The sequence below is a fragment of the Bombyx mori genome, chromosome 7, assembly GCF_030269925.1.
Source record: "Bombyx mori chromosome 7, ASM3026992v2".
NCBI classification, from domain to species: Eukaryota; Metazoa; Arthropoda; class Insecta; order Lepidoptera; family Bombycidae; genus Bombyx; species Bombyx mori.
In genome coordinates, this window is record NC_085113.1 from 5,983,979 (window position 1) to 6,006,694 (window position 22,716).

Below are 22,716 nucleotides of genomic sequence, written 5' to 3' on the forward strand. Positions count from 1 at the left end.
GTGTAACACGTACTTTTTACGCTAAAAATTAATCGAATTAATAAAGGCGCGATTAAAAAGTAAGTACAATTATTTTTTAATTAAAATAATAACTATATTGCGGTTGGTACCTACAACACATGTGGATTTCGTTATCATGTAAAATTAATAGTATTTTCCTTGAACCGGTGTCCTCACAATGATATACAGCTAATATTAGAAATATAACACAGTAATTGTGTGGTGAGTATTATTAGAGAAGAAATAAAGCGATAAACAAATCCAGTGTCGCCTTGAAAGCGGCAATAAACGCGGGATGTTGGTACCCGTGTTCTTGCGCACTCACAATACGAACAAGCATATGTAATTACGCAAATTTACTTTTAAATTTTGCGAATTTCATTTTTATTACACAATATCGGTTCATTGTGTTCGGTCGTTAACAGACGTTACCAGCGTATTTATTGAGAAACATTGTTTTCTTCTTGCAGATTTCAAACAATAGCATAGTTGCATTGCTTGACAGATAGGTATATTAAAAAAAATATATATGTGAAGTTTTTATTAAATTACTAGATGAACCCCGCGATGTTATCCGCGTTTATTGTCGTACTGCCGGTGAAGCCGCGGGGCGAAGCTAGTCTAAAAAAAGTAGCATAAGTTACTCCTTGAATCATCAGCTACCTATTAGTGAAGGTCTCGTCAAAATCGGTCCAGCCGTTTCAGAGATTAGGCGGAACAAACAGACAGACAGACAGACAGACAGTTTTAGTGTATGTACCGTATATATATTCATATGCATGTAGTGAAAAATGGTTATTTCAATATTACAAACAGACACTTCAATTTTATTTATATGTATAGATATAATTTTGAATTCGAATTATATTGTCATGGCGACAAAATTGAACAAGATGGCGATACCTACTTGCCAGCCATTATTAATCACTGCCACCAGTAAAAAGTCATAGATAACACATATTATAGGTTATTAAATTTATAGTGAGAATTGAAGAGATTTAGGGGTAACAACCGAAAAATGTCGAAATAAATCAAACTCAATAAAAATGATGCAGCACTTTCATTGTGTTTGTAGAACAATAAATACTAACAACAAGGACTTCCCGGTTGTCAATCATTACGTATCGAATTGTCGATAAACATTAAATTTATAATTGATTAAATTCTAATCTTTGTAATAATTTCGTAGCCTTGAAAATAAATTTTACTTCTGTGTTCGTTGGGCCAAGAGTGTTATGCAAAATAGATTTTCAGTTTGAGCACCTCAGGCTTGAGTCCCGTGAGCTCACCTACTGGTTAGATTACGCTGGCATAGTCTCTCAATGCTACCAGCTTAGATAGAAAAAAAAAGCAGTTCTGGTGTTATCGTTTTGATTACGTAAAGTTCAGTTTGAGACCCGTACGTATTAGGAGCTGTTTAAAAAGAAATTGTTCATGATTTTCTGGTGGTAGGACGTGTTTTTAGTCCGTACTGGGAGGTACCACCATCCGCCTATTTCTGCCGTGAAGCAGTAATGCGTTTTGGTTTAAAGGATGGAGTAGCCGTTGTAGGTACTGTAAAAATTAAGATTTTGGTGAGCTCAAGGTGAGCGTTATAATTTACTTTGTTAATGTCTATGGACTACGGAAACCACTTAACACCAGACCGTGAGCTCGTCTACACATCTAAGCGATAAAAAAAAATCTTTTGTTTTTTTTTTTTTAAATCGTTTGTGTGGTATACGCGAGTCATAGACATAATTACAACCACGTTTAAGATTTAATTCGCGATTTTATTGTCATTATCTTATTTCCGACATTTCGAATACTTTAGTTTTCGGGGTCACGGACGATTGACGACACCGCAGTCTGATTATATTATGTATATATTTAATAATGTACGTTATTTACTACGTAACAGCGTTTAAAAATGAATCAATTTGTAAATAGACAATCAAATAAAAACAGGTTGTAAAATAATATAGGAATTAATAAAACCGATTCTTTTTAATCAACACTTATCATTCGCCTACGCCCTCTATCTATCTATCGGTGATGTCATGAATGTACATTTTGTTCGGATAATTATTACGCAACTAAGTTTGACACTTAATAATTTCTGAAAGATTTTATATTTTTGCTGCGATCCGATTTTGCTAACATATTATGGCGTTTAAGAACGCACCTTTTTATGATGCGTAAGTCGGAACGCACGAGAGGGGAAAAAAGAAGATAGTCTGGACCTTTTTACCGCCGAAAATTTAAACGGACAAAAAAATAATAATGTGTATAACTTAGAACTCCTATTGTGTCAACTGTGGTGTTAATTATATACAATATGGACTCCCTCAATATTTTTTTGATATGTTCAATTCAAAAAAAAAAAAAAAAACGGAGCTAGTCCACGTTTTGCCTTCGTCAGATAAACAAAGAATTAGTTCATAACTGGTTTTATTACTAATTTACATTTGTTACATGGAATAGAAGTGCATAAATAAACTTAAAACTAGTTCGAGACTCGAAGATTTTATGATTTAGACAGAATCTCTTTCATCGCGAGCTCTATCTTCAGCTGGATGCACGCGACCCTCTCTTGAAAGATCTGGTTGATCAAATTCAGTCTTTTCTGCTCGAGCAAAGCGTTTTCTTTCATCAGCCTCTGTTTTAACTCTTGCTCGTCGACGCTGGAGTTTTCTTTGGCATCTTTGTTATTCTGTAGGTTGCATTCCTGTTTGTTCTTCAGAGCGACGTAGCTCCTCAGCTTGACAATCTCGAATTGTTCCGAATTGATCTTCGCTTGCAACAACGACTTCAGTTGCAGGTATTCAGCGTTCTCTAATTCGAGACGCAGCACTTTGAGTTCTTTCTCGGTGAGTTTCGGTTTATCTTGGACGGGTTCCGTAGCTTGTGTCTCATCTGTGGTCGTTTTTTTGTCCGGCTTGAAGTCGAAGTTGTCTTCGAATTCCGCCTCGAAGGTCGCGTCTTGGTCGAGCGGCGATTCCTTGGGCTCGAACGCGTCGATTGGCCTCTCGACTTCGCGGACTGGCCTCTCGACTTCGCGGACTGGCCTCTCGACTTCGCGGACTGGCCTCTCGACTTCGCGGCCTGGCCTTTCGACTTCGCGGACCGGCTTCTCGGCTTCGGTCGGCTGCGAGCACACTCGCGTAGTCTCCTCGTCCGGTTGCTTCTCGTCTACGGATGATTGCTGCGTGGGCACCGCGTTAGGCTCCGTTGACTTTTGTACCGAACGAAGTTTACGCTGTAACGAAACATCAATGATCGATAATAACTATTAGTCAATCATTCTATAAAATTCAAATTTTACTGGTGGTAAGAGTTCTTGTGAGTCTATTCTGTCCCCGTCTGTTACTGCCGTGAAGCAGTAATGCATTTCGGCTTGAAGGGTGGGGCAGCCGTGGTAACTATACGGAGACCTTAGAACTTATATCCCAAGGTGGGTGGCGCATATACGTTGTAGATGTCTATGGGCTCCAGTAACCATTTAACACCAGGTGGGCTGTGAGCTCGTCCACCCATCTAAGCAATAAATAAATAAAAAACGAGTGTGAATTCAAATAACTCTTGAGGCGTATTCATTAGACGTACTACGGGTTCTAACATTACCTTGAGTTGTGTTACAATTCGCTGCGCCTCCCATAGTTGTTGATCTCTGGCGGCCGTTATGAAGCCGGCGTGCATCTCCGCGTGGATCTGACTGAGAAGAGATTCTTGTTTCCGCAGCTCCGCGCTCATCTCGGCGGCGGAGTCGGGGAAGTCGGCCGGCAGCGAGTGGAGAGGCGGCACGTATCTGTCACGAATACAACGAAATGAAATACGTACTTAACTAATGTGAACACGATTGACTTCCACAGTGTACGAATACCATCGTCTTCTCGCATTAAAACTGTATAATCTCAAAATAAAGAATAAAGAACGAGTATATCAGAGGAAGTGTGAAAGTGGCCCCGGTAAGCAACAAATTAGGGAGCGGACGGTTTGCGTGGTATGAACATGTGATGCGTAGAGAGAAGATGCATGTGACTAGTAGATGTATGGAAATGGTAGTGCAAGGTAGAGGGGAAGAGGTCGACCGAAGAAGACATGGATGGAGTGTGTGAATGACGATATGAGAGAGAGAGAGAGGAGTGAGTGTTGAGATGACGGCTTATAGAAGAGAATGGAAGAGAAAAATTAGCTGTGCCGACCACACCTAGTGGGATAGGGTGGAGAAAAAGAAGAATCTCAAAACTTACTAATTTTACAGGAGAATGTTTTAAAGGTTTAACATGTGATATTTTTAATATTAAACATATTTGCAACATTTATTTTTTATATTTTTTCCAATTACATTATCTGTCTTTTAAAGTAAGATAAAATTATGTATTAATTTTGTCAATAGTAGCCAAAATAAAGGTAAACAAAAAAAAAACGAAACTACGCTCTTTTGACAGTATTTATGAGAAAAATACTGGTGACACCAAATGATTCCGCATATTAACTCAATTTCGAATAATTTTGGAAATTGTACACTTTTTATGCGAAAAGACGATCTTAGAACTCATATCTCAAGGTGGGTGGCAGCATTTACGTTGTAGATGTCTATGGGCTCCTAGCCTCTGAGAACAGCGAGGCGATTGTGTTTCGTATCGCGAAATATTTATTGGAGACCGAAACATCAATTTATTGACATTAATCGCGCGCCATCTGTCCTAAGCTGAATGGCAGGATAAAGCCAAGAGACAAACGTTTTTTTTATTTTTATAAATACACTAGCCGTACTCGCCCGCTTCGCTAGGCATTTAAAATTAACATTATTATTTATTGTCATTATCATTAGGGAGTCCAACACTCATATAAACATTAGCCTATCCATTAAGTACATGTATTTTCTACATGGATACCAAGTTTCAAGTCAATCGGATGCACGGTTCAGTAGTTATAACGGAACATTCGTAAAAACCACAGTAGATTTATATATTAGTATATAGATTACAGTTTAATAACTTACTTCGTGAGTCGGACGTTAGGGAACAGTTTTTCCGATTTCGTTACGAGGTAAGTCAGCAGATTGAGTGACATATTCAAAGCCGCTCCCATAGCTGCCATTATCGTTTGTATGTTCGCTTGATTCACCTGTGAATATTAAATTTATTATATTTGGATTTTTTTTTATTGTCCTTGAAGGCAGAAGTACACATGGCCCATCTGGTACAATGGTTACCGTCGCCCATGGACTCCAGCAATAGCAGGGGCAAAGCCAATCTGTTGCCTACCGATAGCATTGAATCTTGTTATGTTATCTAACTGTATGTATTTACAATCACTGGTAAGGACCATTCGAGGTCTTTAAGGAATAAAATGCCGTAATGACGTATACTAAAACTATACATTTGGTTAGATTGTGAAATTAATATTTTTTTTATTGATTGTAGGGGTAGTGGTCTATTTCCTTTTCGCTAAATGGTATGGTTTTTTGACACCCTACATTTTTTATCTTGACATAGATTAAATCAGTTGGACCGTAAGCTTGTTTGTTCATCTATAGCCGTAAAATACTTTTTTGGATGACTAATGATTGAAATTCGACCATAATAATCACTTATTATGGTCGAATTTCAAAATTAAGATTCACTTTTAAGTATCACATTTTCTCTTTTTCTATAACTTTTTATTGATAATACTTAATAGCTAACAGACAAAAGAAAATACTAACTAGCTGATTTATTTTCTTTTATATTATACAGATTCTTTGAACGACTGATTCACAAACTATAGCCAAAGTTGAGATTCCAAGTAAAGACGAATTCCTATGGAAAATATGTTTGAATAAGATCTGAGAGAGATCTGACCTTATCGCTCTATAATGTAGAAATGTATGCACTACCATACCAATGCCTCAAGGTAAGGCTGTTATATCGCCACAAACCCAAAAGATACGAATTAATATTTACATGGCTAATTTACAACAGAACATACAAAAAAAGGAAAAAACAAATTTGGAAATATCGTATCCGATCCGACTTTATCGGTTAGTTAGAAGAACAAAAGTGCCAAATGCAAGTAGAGTAAAAAAATAATAATATGCGTAATTACTGGTGGTAGGACCTCTTGTGAGTCCGCATGGGTAGGTACCACCACCCTGCCTATTTCTGCCGTGAAGCAGTAATGCGTTTCGGTTTGAAGGGTGGGACAGCCGTTGTAACTATACTGAGACCTTAGAACTTATCTCAATGTGGATGGCGCATTTACGTTATAGATGTCTATGGGCTCCGGTAACCACTAAACATCAGGTGGGCTGTGAGATCGTCCAATGATCTAAGAAAAAGGAAAAAAAGTAACAAACCTGCTCATTGGAGACAACGTGTTGGAAATGTCTCATCAGCCAAGCCAGCAGATTGTGGTTACAGTTCGGCAGCTTATTGATGAGGTTCGTCATCGTCGCTTCTCGCTGAGGTTCGGCTATAGCGGTGGCTTGTTCGAACTGACCGTGCAGCTCTTGTGTTAGTATCGATTCCGGGAGTTCACTGCGATGTGGAGATTCGTATATATAATCGTACATTAAATCGTTACATTGATAAACAGTCAAACTTTTATTTGTGACGAAATAGCGTCAGATTTTAATTACCTATAACTATTATACTAATTATATGTGAACAATTATTGAGATCGCAACGAATTTGTCATGTTTCTACGAATCTTAGCACAGTCATAATTATTTACGTGACGTTTTTATTATTTTAATAAATGAATTGTGTAAAGACATTTAGATAATTTATTAATTTTGATATTATAATTAAGAGATTGGTAGTAGTGGGGCGTATAGGGAGGCTTCCGCATGGGCGTTACTATTATCGTGCTTATCTTGGCTACTAAATAGTTTTCTTCTTCTTTACAATTTGGCTCCGGCACGGTTTGTGCATTAGCCGGCATCAAGTAATAAGTTTTTTATAATTCGCCGTTTTAATTATTTACAGTTTTGAATACTAAAAAACGATGGAAACCCAAATTAATCACCTCAGATGAAATTAAATGAAATGAGATGAGATGATATGATATGGGATGAAATATAATCTCAGTAAAATGGTGATTATTTACTGAGACTTTTCCAGTCGAGTTTTGGGAGGATCCCGAGAAGCTACGTCCTTTCACAAATATTAAACAGTTAAAAAACCACCGTTATTACACATTTAAACCTGAAGATACACTAAATAGACAAAATAAAACAATTCACACAACTTCGCTCTTCGCGTTTCCGCCAAAAAGTCTGCTTAATAGTCGAGCTGTTATTCAATTCAATAGAGACCTTAACCTCCTTAAAGTGGGTGGCGCCATTCACAGTAAGACGTCTATTGTTTCCGTTTATTGTAGCGTTCAGGCAATTAATAAATAGAGTATATTGTTATCGAATACTCTGCCGATAGGTAGTACCATATATGCCAAGTGCCAAGTCATGTTGAGAGACATGCCGAGTTTCACGATACCATTTCGAGGTGACAGACGAGACTATCATAGTTTGAACAGACGTTTGCCAGTTGGAATATTAAAAAGTATTAGGGTTCATTACCTGATGAAAGCTTTGAGCATAGCGCAAGCGACAGGAACGTCCCAGTGATACGGGAATGTAGGCCCTCGATCCGTGAACAGTTTCCTCAGTTGTTGAAACTTTATCTTATCCGGTTCGGTCCGGTATATATCTTTCGATTTTAATCCGTGTGCCTAGAATATAAATATCATATTTTTGATGATTTAATCCTATTTAACATGTAGTCGTAGCTAGAGCTAGAGAATAGATAATCCGCCAAAATCCTGAAATGCGCTAACGACATTTTCAAGTTCCGAAAAAGAAGATGTAGTCGTCAGTATTTTTTCTTTCCTTATAATTCAAAGTGCGAACCATATCATATATTAACTATCTTTTTTTTTATCTACCTAAGCTGATGGTCTAGAGAGATCATAACAGCGTCACCGGGCTGGTAGGTGAACACATGGGGCTCAAACCTGACGATGTTGCTAACATTTTAGAGGAAATTTCGAATGTCGTTTATAAGCATCTTATTTGGCCCAAATATTTCTCTTCCTTATATAAATTATGAGTGCAGAATTATTCATTACAGATTTAGAAAGTAGACTATATATAATAGAACACCATCATATATTAAAAACATTTTTAATAGCAACCATCATGATTTGTAACTACGATAAGATTGTTTTATTATACGTTGAATTCACGAAGCGTATCTTATACCTTTAAACGAGCAATTCTTGTATTCTATATAATCTGAATCTCGGAAACGGCTTCAACGATTTTCATAACATTTAGTATACAGGGGATTTCGGGGGCGATAAATCGATCTAGCTACGATTTATTTTTAGAAAATGTTGTTTTATTCGTGTTTTCAATAATCAACTTTATCGATAATCAACTTTATGACTCTTCCTGATGTCTATTGGCGAATAATAATACTATTTTTCTTAATTGAGAGAAACTAACTGCTTTAAAGACACAATAACACTAAAGCTATTTCAGCAGATAGCGTTGTTAAGTCACCCGAAGCCAATGAGTGTTTGGTTTAAGGTTAGACCAAGAAAATGAATTGTTCATTTATATTATTTGTGTCTTTTTAACTCACGTGGTCACTTAAAAATGCCTAAACGTTCTTGGAATATTTCATTATTTTATCAATATGTAATTCGTGTTTAAATACAATTTCTAAAAAAATACAATTTATCAAAAAAAAAAAAATACGGTCATCGTCTAGTGTAAATTATGAGTGCAAAATTATTTATCAAAGATTTAGAAAGTTGACTATACAATAGAACACCATCACATAATACATTTAAAAAAAACTATTAAAAACATTTTTAGTAGCAATCGTCGTGATTTGTAACTACGATAAGATTGTTTTATTGGACGTTGGATTCACGAAGCGTATACATATTAGGTATACCTGTAAGTAATCGATGCTGTCTCGGACGACCAGCGGTAGACCGGTGTCGTCATGGCAACGAGAGCGCTCCACAGACTGTTGCAGTGGTACACCGAATATAGGGAGCGCAACTGAAAAAAAAATGACGACTTTTTTTTGCTTATATGGGTGGACGAGCAGCCGTTGTAACTATACTTGAGACCTTAGAACTTATATCTCAAGGTGGGTGGCGCATTTACGTTGTTGATGTCTATGGGCTCCAGTAACCAAAATTACGTTGAAAGTTTCCGTTGCATAGACAAAATACCCCATCCTCACGGATCGTTTGGAACCTCTGGGTCTGCGGAGGAACTTCGGTTCCCTCTGTATTTTGTACCGTATGTTCCATGGGGAGTGCTCTGCGGAGTTGTTCGAGATGATACCGGCATCTCGTTTTTACCATCGCACCGCCCGCCACCGGAGTAGAGTTCATCCATACTACCTGGAGCCACTGCGGTCATCCACAGTGCGTTACCAGAGGTCTTTTTTGCCACGTACCATCCGGCTATGGAATGAGCTCCCCTCCACGGTGTTTCCCGAGCGCTATGACATGTCCTTCTTCAAACGAGGCTTGTGGAGAGTATTAAGCGGTAGGCAGCGGCTTGGCTCTGCCCCTGGCACATTGCTGAAGTCCACAGGCGACGGTAACCACTCACCATCGGGTGGGCCGTATGCTCGTCTGCCTACAAGGGCAATAAAAAAAAAACAAGTCAAGCTAATAAAAGCGCAATTATAGGATACCTATTATTTCCAAGGTAAAACAATCTATGTAACTTTGTGTAAATAAACTACTTTTACGATAAGAATGGAAAACTTTTATCTCCGAATTTGTGCATCTTAATATTCTTTATGTATTTTACTTATTATACAACATAACATAAGCTGGCTGAAATGTTGACTAAACAAGAATTAATTCGTACAACATTTGTCGTACTAAGCTCGTCGTAAAACCATTAAAAACAAAAACAGAAAGAAAAACATATGTTATTCAAGTAAATTAAAATGTTTTCTTTCATATATCCCAAAACATCTCAGCAGAAATAGTTAAATAACTTTACATCGGCGAATGAACTAAATTTATGATAATTTTTAATAATACCTAAAACAAAATACTCAATTATGTCGATCGATATCAGATAATATAGTGTACGAACTAAATAATCTTATCAATTCATTAAGCTCACTAAGAGTAGCTAGTATACACAGAAGTAGTATACATAGTAGTAATAATACATAGAAATGTTACGCTTACCGTCTAATAAAAATCCGTTGGCAAAAGGATTCATTGTTTCGACGGTAATGTTAATAAAACAAAATAATAAAACGAAACATCGTCATTACTGAACGCGAAAGCAAAATAGACTAACTAAATAAAAAAAAAAAAAAAGGTTACAGCGTTTACTAAACACTATGGAACAATTTAAATTTTATTCTGCGTTATCGTACACGCCCTCAAATTATTTGCACAGATAATACATTATCAGAGTTGTATGAAACGTTTTTTGGTATGTATAATAGTTTTTCTCTCACTCTCATGTTTGACTTTGTAAGTGTTAGTTTGAAAAATTGCACGTTTTTATGCAAAATTTTATTTTATTTATAACTTCTTACACTAGAAAGTATAAAGGCGGACTTAATGCCATAGGCATTCTCTAACAGTCCACCTTAGGGGAGTGCAGAGATGAAGCTTGGTAGGTGTAGTGTGAAGGTGATATTATATATTTATATGTATATGATATATTATAAATTTTCGTTGTACTAAAGACTTGCAAACTGCGGCTTCAGCATGCCAAATCGTGATGGTGCAAAATTGATTAATTAATTTAATAAACACAATAAAAAATATGCTTTTTAATAAACGCCATTTTTCTAAAATTGAATAGAGAGCATGTGTATATGAAATAAGTTCGCACTTAGTTATTTTTATCTCCATTCGGTCATAATTTTGTATGGGAAAATAAAAATGAATCAAGTCATAATGTTCGAAATAAATCATTGATATTGACTACTAAAGTTCATAGTTAATTTCAATAATGCCGAAAAAAAAAACCACCACCCTGCCTATTTCTGCCGTGAAGCAGTAATGCGTTTCCGTTTGAAGGGTGCAGCAGCCGTTGTAACTATACCGAGACCTTAGAACTCATATCTCAAAGATGGGTGGCGGCATTTACGTTGTTGATGTCTATGGGCTCCAATAACTACTTAACACCCGGTGGGCTGTGAGCTCGTCCATCTATCTAAGCAATAAAAACGAAAACAATTTTTTTACGAATATTCATTGTTCTCAAACATAAGCACGAACTAACGATAGGTCATTAGTGAAACATGGAGTAGACGAGGAAAAACATGCTTCAAAATTTTTCCGACATCCGATAAGACAAAGTATTTTTGTATTTTTTACCCTGATTGACGTCCAAAAAAGAGTAATAAAAATATATTTTTTTCAAAAAGATTCTTGTTTACACTCAATAGAACATTCTAGTATTATTGATTTTGTTATGATATTTGTTTCATTAGTAATCATAAAAAACTAAAATAGATATCTATTTGCGTGGCTAATAACTCAATGTGACATGTTCTATGCCGATTTATGCGGTCCAAGTCTTTAGATTAGTGCCACGCATATGTCAGAAATAGGCAAGATGGCGGTACCTACCCGTGCAAATTTCCACCCAAAAAACCAGCAGAAATTGGTATAACGATTAGAAATAATCATTGCCATTAAAATTACCGATCTCACTTGATACAATATTTTAACCAAACAAGCCAACATATTTTATTACGATAGATTAATATTTAGTGTTCTCAGCAAAAGTATAATCGCAACACCATTCGTGCAGGCGTTACGAATTGCGTACATTGAACGACTGTAAACGTTTCGAATCGCGTTACCGTGAAACGACTTCTCATAATGGAACCTACAATGGTACGTTTAAACATAATTTACAAAGGTTTTTTTATTGGAACTGCTCCGTTTTGAAATAGTTATTTATGCAACAAGAGAGCAAAGTTGTTTTTTGTTTCGAGTGCAGAATGCTTAGTGCGAGTTTTTTAACGTTCTCGATAGCGTAAAAGTTAACTCATATTTGTATGGACCCATTCCATAGTTTGCCTACGTTTGCCGCTAGGAGCGCTGTTCCAACTGCATAAAAAATTGGGCTAACCTTTACGCTATCGAGAACTTTAAAAAACTCGCGCTAAGCACACTGATTTTGAGTCCCGAGCAAGCGAAGGATTCTATGACTGATTCACGAGCATAGCGAGTGATTCAAAATTAGAATCCTAAGCGTAGTGAGAGATTCAACAGGACGAGATGCAAAAAACTTTGCTCTCGTGTAGCACACATAACTTTTCACTTCAGCAGTGAGAACACATATTATTTAAGAGATATATAGAAATGAACAGGAATAGATTGAAATAACTATTAAAAAAAAAACGCAATTTCTTTATTACAAACTTCGATCAACAATAGTAACTAGATTTCGGGTCGGTGCATAAAATCCGTCTCGTCAAATAACAGCGCACTTGAAATGTGAGCTCTTATTTTGTTTAGTTCACTTCAAACACAGCCAATTTCAACCCGTCTCACAATACCGCAGTGTGTATTCAAAAGTTGCAAAAATAAGGCCCGAAAAAGCAATTTAACGGCCGGAGTATCTTACTTTCGGTAAGTACATGAAGTATAAACTATATTGTAAGCTTTAAACTTATAAATAATATTAAATTTTGAACAAAATTACCGATTTTTAACCACCGCTACAAATGTTGGCCAAGGCTCGGCCAACACATGGACAAACTTTTGCTTAACAGAACAGTAAATGCATGGAGTAGATTTGTGTTGTAATAATTTTTTAAAATTTGTTAGCAGCACTTCAAAATTAGTTGGTTAAAATTGGTTAATGCTGCTTTTGTGTCTGTTTGTTGGACTCTCATTAGATACTTAGCTTTCCATTTTTATTTTAGCTTTCCTAGCAATCACGTGTGCAGAATGGATCTCGATTGTCGCCAGAGAAACAAGAGATGACTTTTATAAGCCAGCTAAGAACTCCGCTTATTGACACTGGACATCTTTGCCTTCCGTGCTCACGGCTACTGAAATGTGGCCGAAACATTGTAATAAAAATACCACGCTTGAAACCGTTTAAACGTTGTTTTATTATGTGCACTGGTCGCGAAAACTTAAAAATATATATTATACAAAAACGTAACGCTAATAAAATAATAAGTAATGTATAGATACTAACAAACATACATTTCCAAAACATAAAAAGTAAACAACTAAACTTTTACTTTAATTCATTAATAAATTATTTTAGTGTTAAGCGCGACTCCCTTACCTCCTGTAGTAAATAGAAATCGGCATTTCAAGAAGCAAAAATAAATAAAGCAAAACGATGTTAGTTCTCAGAGCAATTAAGGGAAAAGTTACTTTATTTGTTGCACTTTAAGATTGATTTAACATTAAAAGTTGTTTAAAATATGTCTTTTTATTGGTAAGTGACAGGAGTAATTTATTGCTTTGCTCGTTTTATGTGACGAATGATCGTAAGTATTAGATAATGTTTTGGAGATTTGTGACTTTATTACTAAGTGCCATAGTTGTTATTAGTTTGAAAGTAAAAGTGTTTCAAAACTTTTTTCTCCGTTTGTTAGTAAACGAATGTAGCTATATAAGTATATATTCACGCGGACAGTTTTTGCTTTAATTTTGTACGTATCCCTTTATCTAGTTACTATTGTTGATCGAAGATTACAAATATAGGGTATTACGCGTTTCCGAACGTGTTTTTTTTGTGGTCGAATTCCAAAATTGAATTTCGAAGGGGTTTGTTTTTTCACTCGCTTTTTTATATGCATGTGACAGAGACAGAGCACAGTAAAATTCAAATGTTTGAAATTCATGGTTGAACAATGTCAATTCGTGGCACTAAAGATTGAAAAATTAAAGAGCTACTTTGACCCACGCTCGAAACAAAATCGCGTTTTGTTCACTTTTGTCTCGAAGCAAAAGCGGTATGTTTGAGCCGCTGAGGTGAAAATATTATTTACTAGTTGTTACCACCTAACCTTCGTTAAATGAAAATGTTAGAGTAGTTTACCGTGGGAATTAATGCTTTTCGGAATAAAGAATAGTTAGTATATGGTACTCTCATAAGTCTCACAAATAAACTCGCTTAAAAAAAGACATGTCATTCCATTATTCAACGTGAAAGAAGGACAAACAAATACACAAACACACTTTCACATTTAGTTTAGAACAAAAAGGTTCCTACCTCCCAATGTGAAAATTTCTTCAAAAGGAACACCTGATGTCACCGTTGACTGTATTTTCGTCAATTTCTTGTCTTTTTTATCTTTGTCTTTTTCCTTCACCTTTTCTTTCTCTTTCTCTTTGGACTTTTCCTTATCTTTGTCCTTTACCTTTTCTTTTTTCTCGTCCTTAAGTTTTTCTCTAGATTCAAATTTGAATTTGGCCTTCTCTTCTTTTTCCTGGAAAATTAAATCATTTCTCTTTGTATGTCTCTTTCGTGTCGCGATTGTTACTAACAAATGTTTGAAGATTTATTCTTCATTGTTGGTACGTATGAAATAAAGCTATACGCATATATTATGGTTCTACTTTCGCTATTAATTTCATTTAATTGATGCCGCTGCGAACATGCAAGCGAAGATAATATCTGTTACTTCAGTTGTATTGTATTGATTCGTCTTTATTTAACCTACCACTTTTTATTATTAATTAAGTTATAAATAAAAAAAACAAGACCATAAACTAGGGATAGTCTATTCCAAGCTAGTCCTCGTGATAATATAAAGTATCTATACTAATATTTGTTTGTTTGTTTGTATTGAATAGGCTCCGAAATTACTGAACCGATTTGAAAAATTCTTTCACTGTTTCGAAGCTACACTATTCCCGAGTGACATAGGCTATAATCTTTTTTGAAAAAAAATAGGGATCCTTACTAAAACTCCAATAATGTAACCCAAGGTGTAAAAAAATTACTTAAAATATTCTTTACATCGCATGCCCTGCGAACACTATTGATGATAGAATAAAATAATGTAACTACGACTTTGTAGAACACATTATTATTTACAAAATGTGTCGCGAAAAACATATGTCTGACTATTATAGTTATGCCGCAATAGGTGTTCTTTTATAAAAAAAATAAAACGTCAAATACCGTTGAAATTTTTGTTAAAAATCCGAGCGGAGCCGGAGCGGTCCGCTAGTCGTTCATAAAACTTTGGGAGGAAAATACCACAGAACGGGAGATGTCAATATTTGATTTGTGTACTAACTACTTTAGGTATTAAGATCATAGTTATTATATACTTCACGAAACAGTAAGGTGAAATTAATGTATTTTCAGTTTTCTACGTACCGTGCGTAAAGATATTAAACACACTTCGAAGATTACAACTATATTTACATACATATCGACGCTTGAAAGGCAAACGTGACTAAGCGGCATTGCGTGAACTTTACAGTAGACTAATTTAAAGTTGAAATCAATTTAAAATATACTTAGCTGTAGGCTATAATCTAGCTGTAGGATTGAAATGATTTTAATAGACCTAGAAATATATATTTTTTTGCGCATCGAATATGGTTATTGCCTATCATTTATGTACAAAGCAGCTATTGTCGCTTAGTCACGTTTGCATTTCAAGCGTCGATTTGTATGTTTGTATAGATACGACGTTTTGTAAACTGTAAACAACAAACAGATAAATATGTGCAACGCATACAAGATACAAGGCGAGATAAAAGAAATTCTTCAATCAAGGTTTAGCTCATTTATCTAAGCCGCGATAGTCTTCACATATATGCGTTTTACGTTCAACTAAATAGTACATAATCATATAAACGTTAAATAGGTGACCTAGTTTGGTCTGGATTAACATCTGGTTCTGACATACTCAAATCTCACCTAAAATAAATAACTTGGTCTGTTACTGGATTGGGTTGTCGACGGCCTATATTTAAACGCACACGCGACTCAATTGCATTTTGCGTTCCAATCGATCGCGAGATCGCGGATTCGAGACGAGACCCGTATCGTTAAGCCATTCGATTTCACTGAAAGTCAACTCTGGTAATGTGGACCTAACGTTTTTATTTTATTTTATTTTATTGCCCTTGTAGGCAGACGAGCATACGGCCCACCTGATGGTGAGTGGTTACCGTCGCCCATGGACTTCAGCAATGCCAGGCGTAGAGCCAAGCCGCTGCCTACCGCTTAATACTCTCCACAAGCCTCTTTTACAGAAGGACATGTCATAGCGCTCAGGAAACACCGTGGAGGGGAGCTCATTCCATAGCCGGGTGGTACGTGGCAAAAAATACCTCTGGAAACGCACTGTCGATGAACGCAGCGGTTCCAGATGATATGGATGAACTCTGCTCCGATGGCGGGATGTGCGATGATAAAAAGGAGATGAGGGGATCATCTCAAACTGACGTACATATAATATTAACAAAGACGCCGTTTGGAGCCTGTTGGGAGTCGTCAGTAGATGATATATTAGTTTGAAAGATATTTGCAATTTCGCCAAAATGGAAACACGAACACATATTATGTACTATACCCAGCAAAGGTGCACGGACAGATTCAAACCAAAACGGAAAAAGAGAAACGGCGTGTTCAAGCGAATATAGACCTTAAGGTGGTGTCCATGTACTTGTGCAGTCGTCTGTACATATATCAAACAAATGCATTTCTTTCGGTTTTGGTTTTCTACTTGTTATTTTTTTTAATTTAATTTTTTTTTTTTTTTTTTTTTTTTATTGCTTAGATGTGTGGACGAGCTCACAGCCCACCTGGTGTTAAGTGGTTACTGGAGCCCATAGACACCTACAACGTAAATGCGCCACACACCTTGAGATATAGTTTTAAGGTCTCAGTATAGTCACAACGGCTGCCCCACCCTTCAAACCGAAACGCATTACTGCTTCACGGCAGAAATAGGCGGGGCGGTGGTACCTACCCGTGCGGACTCACAAGAGGTCCTACCACCAGTAAACAATAATTCAATAAACAACAACCAGAATTGATTTTCATTTTACTTGAGTGAGCGTAGCTTTACGAAATAATTGCGAAATATTATTTGTTATTGCAAACAAAATTCTGAAGTCACATTATGATGACATACATTAAAACACCGGACATTAGACTAAATATATATCTTGTTTGTTTAAAACTTGTTTGTTCACTGATAATCTTGTGTTACGATAAAATAAAATGCAGGTAACTACACAAATTTTCCGCGGATATTGTTCTAGGACACAAATGTCTTTTCGAAAACATTACCGATATTTGACGTTCAACAAGTATGTACTTTCATTTATGTTGAATAAATTTTTTTTTGATTTTTTTTGATTTGATTTAATTAACTGTGCAATATTTTTAACACTGATATTAATTAAATTTAACTTATCAAGTTAAGTTTTTAAGTAGGTAAGTACTACACATATTTCACTTTCAAACACCAATGACGGACTTTAATATTTTTCAATAAATGCACCGACAGTTGATTTATAAATTCATTTTACTGTCTGTTTACGTTTTCATTTTTATTCATTTTATGTAGCACTAATTTCGATATCTTTATTAGAATATTAAAAACATGAAGTAAATAAAACATTAATAAAATTTCCGCGTAACACACAAAAGTTTGTTTAACAATCGATTTTGTACCTTCGTAAACACGCTACGTAGGTGATGCATGACGCGATTTCAAGATACAACTGAATAAACCATGACACGACCACATCCATCCAAGGCCGAACACCTACAACCTTTATAATTTTCATAGACCCACGTGTACTAATGACGGTCTCGCTAACCAAGTGTCAACGCAAATTGGCCAGCGTATAAAGGCAACCGCAAAATTATGCAAAAAGGTATCAAGCGCTGAAGCGCGAAAATGAAACATTTAGTATTGAGTAAATAAGATTGAATATTTGAATAACAAATAAAGTGAATGGTACTCTCAATATAAAGTCATTTCATATTGTACAAATAAATATACATATTTTTTTTTAAAGTCGGATAATTATGAGTTTATTATCCCTTTTGGCAATAAGGTGGTAACGAATTATTTTAGAGTAATGAGTCACGGTATTTCGATGCATGTTGCAAATATAAAGGATATTATTTAGCCATTTTGTGCAGATTGAAGACTAGTTTAAAGTCAAGACTGAATTCGAAGGTCAGCGGTTTGCCTGTGTACCTGGTGTTGATAAGTCAATATGGGATGCTAAAAACTACGCATAAGGTGGGCTTCTTGGCAAATTAAAGAGACTTAATATTAAAATTTTATTTTTATGCGTTCACAAACATTAGTCTATGTGAGTTGAAACATAATACGATCATTGGCAATTCAGGGAAATTTCTGTTTGTGCCATCAAGGTCTATTCTGTTTGATGCAATGGCTGTAAATCAGTAGCGTGGATAATATCTACTGATATCATTAACCTGCACTACTACTGTATCTTAAATAGATTGGAATAAAAATATAAATAACTGAGCTATTCATGTCTTTTTCACTTTATTTTTCGGTATGAATATTCACTAAGTTTTCTTCTAATACTGACAACATGTCCTTCTTTATGGTTGACGAGGGTCCTCAGTAGAACGCCAATGAGCCAGGGTGATTACTCACAATTAAATTAGCCATGAGTGGTCCATGTCAACTAACGTTTGACAGTCATGTTATGCTTATAGAAAGTTAGTTAGTTTCTGGAAGTTGTCAAGATGGTCAAGTCATGGTTGGAAGGGTCAAACAGCATTATTACCGTGTATTAAAACCATATTGTTACGCATTAAAATTTATATTATTACCTTATCTTTTTCTTTCTTTTTCTCCTTTTCCTTCTTCTCTTTCTCCCTTTCCTTTTCTTTTTTCTTATCTTTTTCTGTTACTTCTTTATGTTTAACTGTTTCTTCTAAAACTTTTTCTTTATCTCGGGATTTTTCACGCTTTTCTTTGCTTTTGGTTGGGAACTTGAATGACTTTGTCTTCTTAGATTTCGATGGACTTCTGTTGGATTAAATAGATATTATTATCATAAATACTCACGCAGAATATATATACAGAACAAATGCTCTGTTATTGTTATATTATTAACAATTTTATGGTTAATATAAATAGTTATTCAAGTTGACGTCCCATATCTTGTTGACTGGTTAATGGAGCCTGTGGTAATGAAAATGATGTGGCTTTCCAAGGTCTGTCAATATATTGTGCAACTCAGGGGGCCTTTCCATCAACAATTTATTAAAAGATGATAATTAGACATAAAGTATGGAGTATGACTGACCAGGCCTAGCAATCAGGTCATTGATGTCATAAGAAGACTTTAATTAAGTATTTTACTACAGTTTGTTATGCATGTATATGTGTATTCGTGACTATTTTTACCATAGTCAATAATTTATGTCATAATACAGTAATCCCCTTATAACACATACTCTTAAAATAGGTGATTTCAGTCTCTCTTATAACACGGGTATTCCAGCATATAACCTGGGGATTTCACATATTATATTTCAGTCCTGTGAAATTTATAATGATTTGTACATTATAATATTTACTCTACATTATCATATGATTCATTACATCATAATTAATTTCAAGTACCATTGCCCTTTTTTTTTATTGCATAGAAATGTAGACAAGCTCAAAGCCCACCTGGTGTTATGTGCATTACTGCTTAGCAGCAGATATAACCAGGGCGGTGGTACCTATCCGTGCAAACTCACAAGAGGTTCTACCACCTGTAATAAGTGTGTCAATTGTGTTGTTACAAAATAAAGTATAATTTGTTTATTAAATTTGTGTTCCTAGTTTTAGAATTGTAAAAACATTGGTTATATTGTATTGTATTTCTATGTATATTAAATTTGTACATAACATGTTATATGTGGTCATACAAGTGCATTATGCGAGAATTATATTACTGGTGGTAGGACCTCTTGTGAGCCCGCACGGGTAGGTACCACCGCCCTGCCTATTTCTGCCGTGAAGCAGTAATGGGTTTCGGTTTGAAGGGTAGGGCAGCCGTTGTAACTATACTGAGATCTAAGAACTTATATCTCAAGGTCGGTGGCGCATTTACGTTGTAAATGTCTATGGGTTCCAGTAACCACTTAACACCAGGTGGGCTGTGAGATCGTCCGTACACCTAAGCAAAAAAAAAAAAGGATTCTCCTACAAAGACGATGAAGCACAGTCAAACATTGACTTTTTTATTTTCTACAGATTTAAACAAATCATATTATCACAGCCCACCTGTTGACTATTTAACTTTTTAGACACTACAAGATATTGCTGCACACATTTACTCATAAAATCAATCTAATCTTAAAAAGTATATTACTCGGGAACTACTGGAGTATATAGATAAGGAAGGATAAGGAATTTGGCAGCATTAGTAACAAGGTATGCACTGGCATTTTGTCATTAGATTCTCGAAGCTGTTCATATTATTCTAATGTGTTTCATTTGTTTGAAACCAGGACTTCACAACTGAGTGTGAAAATTGAATTTTAAGTTACATTTCTAATGCACTAACTTAGTATCAGTGTCTTCTTCAGGTGAACTCTCTCCTTCCAGTGCTGCATAACCTCTATCTTTTTTAGATTCTTTCTTCTCTTTCCTGCGTCCTAGCAAGTCTTTCTTACTTGGTTTTTCGTGTTCTGCACCATCGCTAACTATAATTTAAAAAATAAATATGTATCAACAAGTTTCGATTATTCGCAATTTAATAAAACCGACTAAAAGAAATAGACACTTATGTTATTGAGTTAAAGATTTTTACCTTGTTATTGTAAAAATATCCTTTTCATTTGATTTAGTTTAAAAACTTCGTAATAGTAGGGATTTGTGCTTCACAATTTTGGGTAAATTGTGTACAAAAACAGATAATACTTACAGTCACTTTCATTGCTTTTACGTCCACTTTCTGAAGCGTATAAACCGGGGAAATCCTTTTCAACATCTGGACTTTCAAAATCCATTTTTATTGGTATGTCACTTTGTTTTAATAAGTCGTTTATTTGTACATATTTTCGTTTATTATTATATTTTTATAAATTATTACAAAATACCAATATATAATACACTACACTTATGTGTATAATCTATGCACTACACAAACAAACACATAATTTCGTTGGACTTTTTGGCGGGAACGCGAGGAGTGAAGTTGTGTGATTTGTTTTATTTTGTCTATTTAGTGTTTCTTCAGGTTTAAATGTGTAATAATGGTGGTTTATTAACTGTTTAATATCTGTGAAAGTGCACAAATGTGGGAAAATGAAACAAAGCTGCTGGACGTAACTTCTCGGGTTCCTCCAAAAAGTCCACTGAAAAAATCTCAGTAAATGACCACCATTTTACTGCGATTATATTTCATCCCATATCATCTCATTTCATTAAATTTCATCCCAGTTGATTAATGTCTCAAATTAATCATCTTCATTTCATTTCACTCCATATTATCATTTTTCATAAAATTAAGAAAATAAAGTAAAATAAGACATGACTTAAAGGTCTTAGTTACCAGGTCATAAAATCTCTTAAAAAAAATAAATATTTTCGTTTATTTTGTTCAGTTCGACAGGTAAAGGGAACGTAGCCCACACAGTCTCAAGGAAGTAATGTAACCATTAAAATAATATTATCTTCTTAGAACTTTTCAGGTTTTTTAAACAGAGAGAAAGTAAGTTATATAAAAATTAACCCGTCTTAAATAAAATAATGTAAATATTAAATATTCAGTGTATTATCCATGCACTGTACCTAAACATACCTGATAAAATGTTTGAACAATGGTATTTTCGGTAACAAACTTAACAGAGCAGCGTAAAATAATATTTTAACTTCCGTCTTAGAATTTATCCTTATAATCTTATCAAATAGTTACGAGTGTCGAATAAATCGATCTTTTTTTTCCTACCTAAGCTGAGAGCCTTGAGAGGCTATATCGGCGTAACCTTAACTAGCAGATGAGCTTACGGGGCTCAAACCTGACGACGTTGCTAACACGAACCCTAGCAAGAGCCGTGCATCGCAGAATCTACCACCGGATCGGAAACGCGACCCACTGAGAAGATCCGGCGAGAAATTTTTTATGAAGTCGTCGTGGCCTAAAGGATAAGACGTCCAGTGCATTCGTATCGAGCGATGCACTGGTGTTCGAATCTCGCTGGCGGGTACAAATTTTTCTAATGAAATACGTACTCAACAAATGTTCACGATTGACTTCCACGGTGAAGGAATAACATCGTGCAATAAAAATCAAACCCGCAAAATTATAATTTGCGTAATTACTGGTGGTAGGACCTCTTGTGAGTCCGCACGGGTAAGTAACCACCGCCCCGCCTATTTCTGCCGTGAAGCAGTAATGCGTTTCGGTTTAAAGGGTGGGGCAGCCGTTGTGACTATACTGAGACCTTAGAACTATATCTCAAGGTGTGTGGCGCATTTACGTTGTAGATGTCTATGGGCTCCAGTAACCACTTAACACCAGGTGGGCTGTGAGCTCGTCCACACATCTAAGCAACAAAAAAAAAAAAAAAAAAAACCCGTGTCAGATAGCTCATTAATCGAGGAAGGCTATAGGCTATATAACATCACGCTAAGACCAATGCAAGCGGAGCAGCAATAAAGAATGCTTCTAAATCGTGGTATTTTCCCTTTTGAGAGGTTCTGCTGCATGCGCTGCGGAAATGGTTAAAGTTACGCTAAAATAATGTAT

The 22,716-nt window shown here is 35.6% G+C and overlaps 1 protein-coding gene and 1 long non-coding RNA gene across 4 annotated transcripts; one reads left to right on the plus strand and one right to left on the minus strand.

The window, feature by feature from the left end:
- Window positions 1-2,413: 2,413 nt before the first annotated feature.
- Window positions 2,414-21,472, minus strand: LOC101739193 (ralA-binding protein 1). 3 transcript variants are annotated; one of them, XM_004931236.3, is made up of 10 exons: window positions 20,890-21,472; window positions 20,530-20,668; window positions 18,797-18,995; window positions 14,219-14,435; window positions 8,928-9,037; window positions 7,544-7,695; window positions 6,323-6,503; window positions 4,988-5,112; window positions 3,604-3,787; window positions 2,414-3,238 (listed from the first exon to the last, which is right to left on the minus strand). In XM_004931236.3, the coding sequence occupies exons 1-10, from the start codon at window positions 20,972-20,974 to the stop codon at window positions 2,507-2,509; spliced, it is 2,124 nt and encodes a 707-aa protein (XP_004931293.1). In that variant the 5' UTR covers window positions 20,975-21,472; the 3' UTR covers window positions 2,414-2,506. The 3 variants fall into 3 exon arrangements, with proteins under 3 accessions (XP_004931293.1, XP_004931294.1, XP_012550328.2); XM_004931237.5 differs by lacking the exons at window positions 18,797-18,995; window positions 20,530-20,668; window positions 20,890-21,472 and adding an exon at window positions 17,651-18,656; XM_012694874.4 differs by lacking the exons at window positions 18,797-18,995; window positions 20,530-20,668; window positions 20,890-21,472 and adding an exon at window positions 15,335-16,543.
- On the plus strand, window positions 10,967-13,091 carry LOC134199149 (uncharacterized). The gene is made up of 2 exons (XR_009973506.1): window positions 10,967-12,612; window positions 12,909-13,091. It is a non-coding gene; the product is annotated as an uncharacterized LOC134199149 (long non-coding RNA).
- Window positions 21,473-22,716: the final 1,244 nt, after the last annotated feature.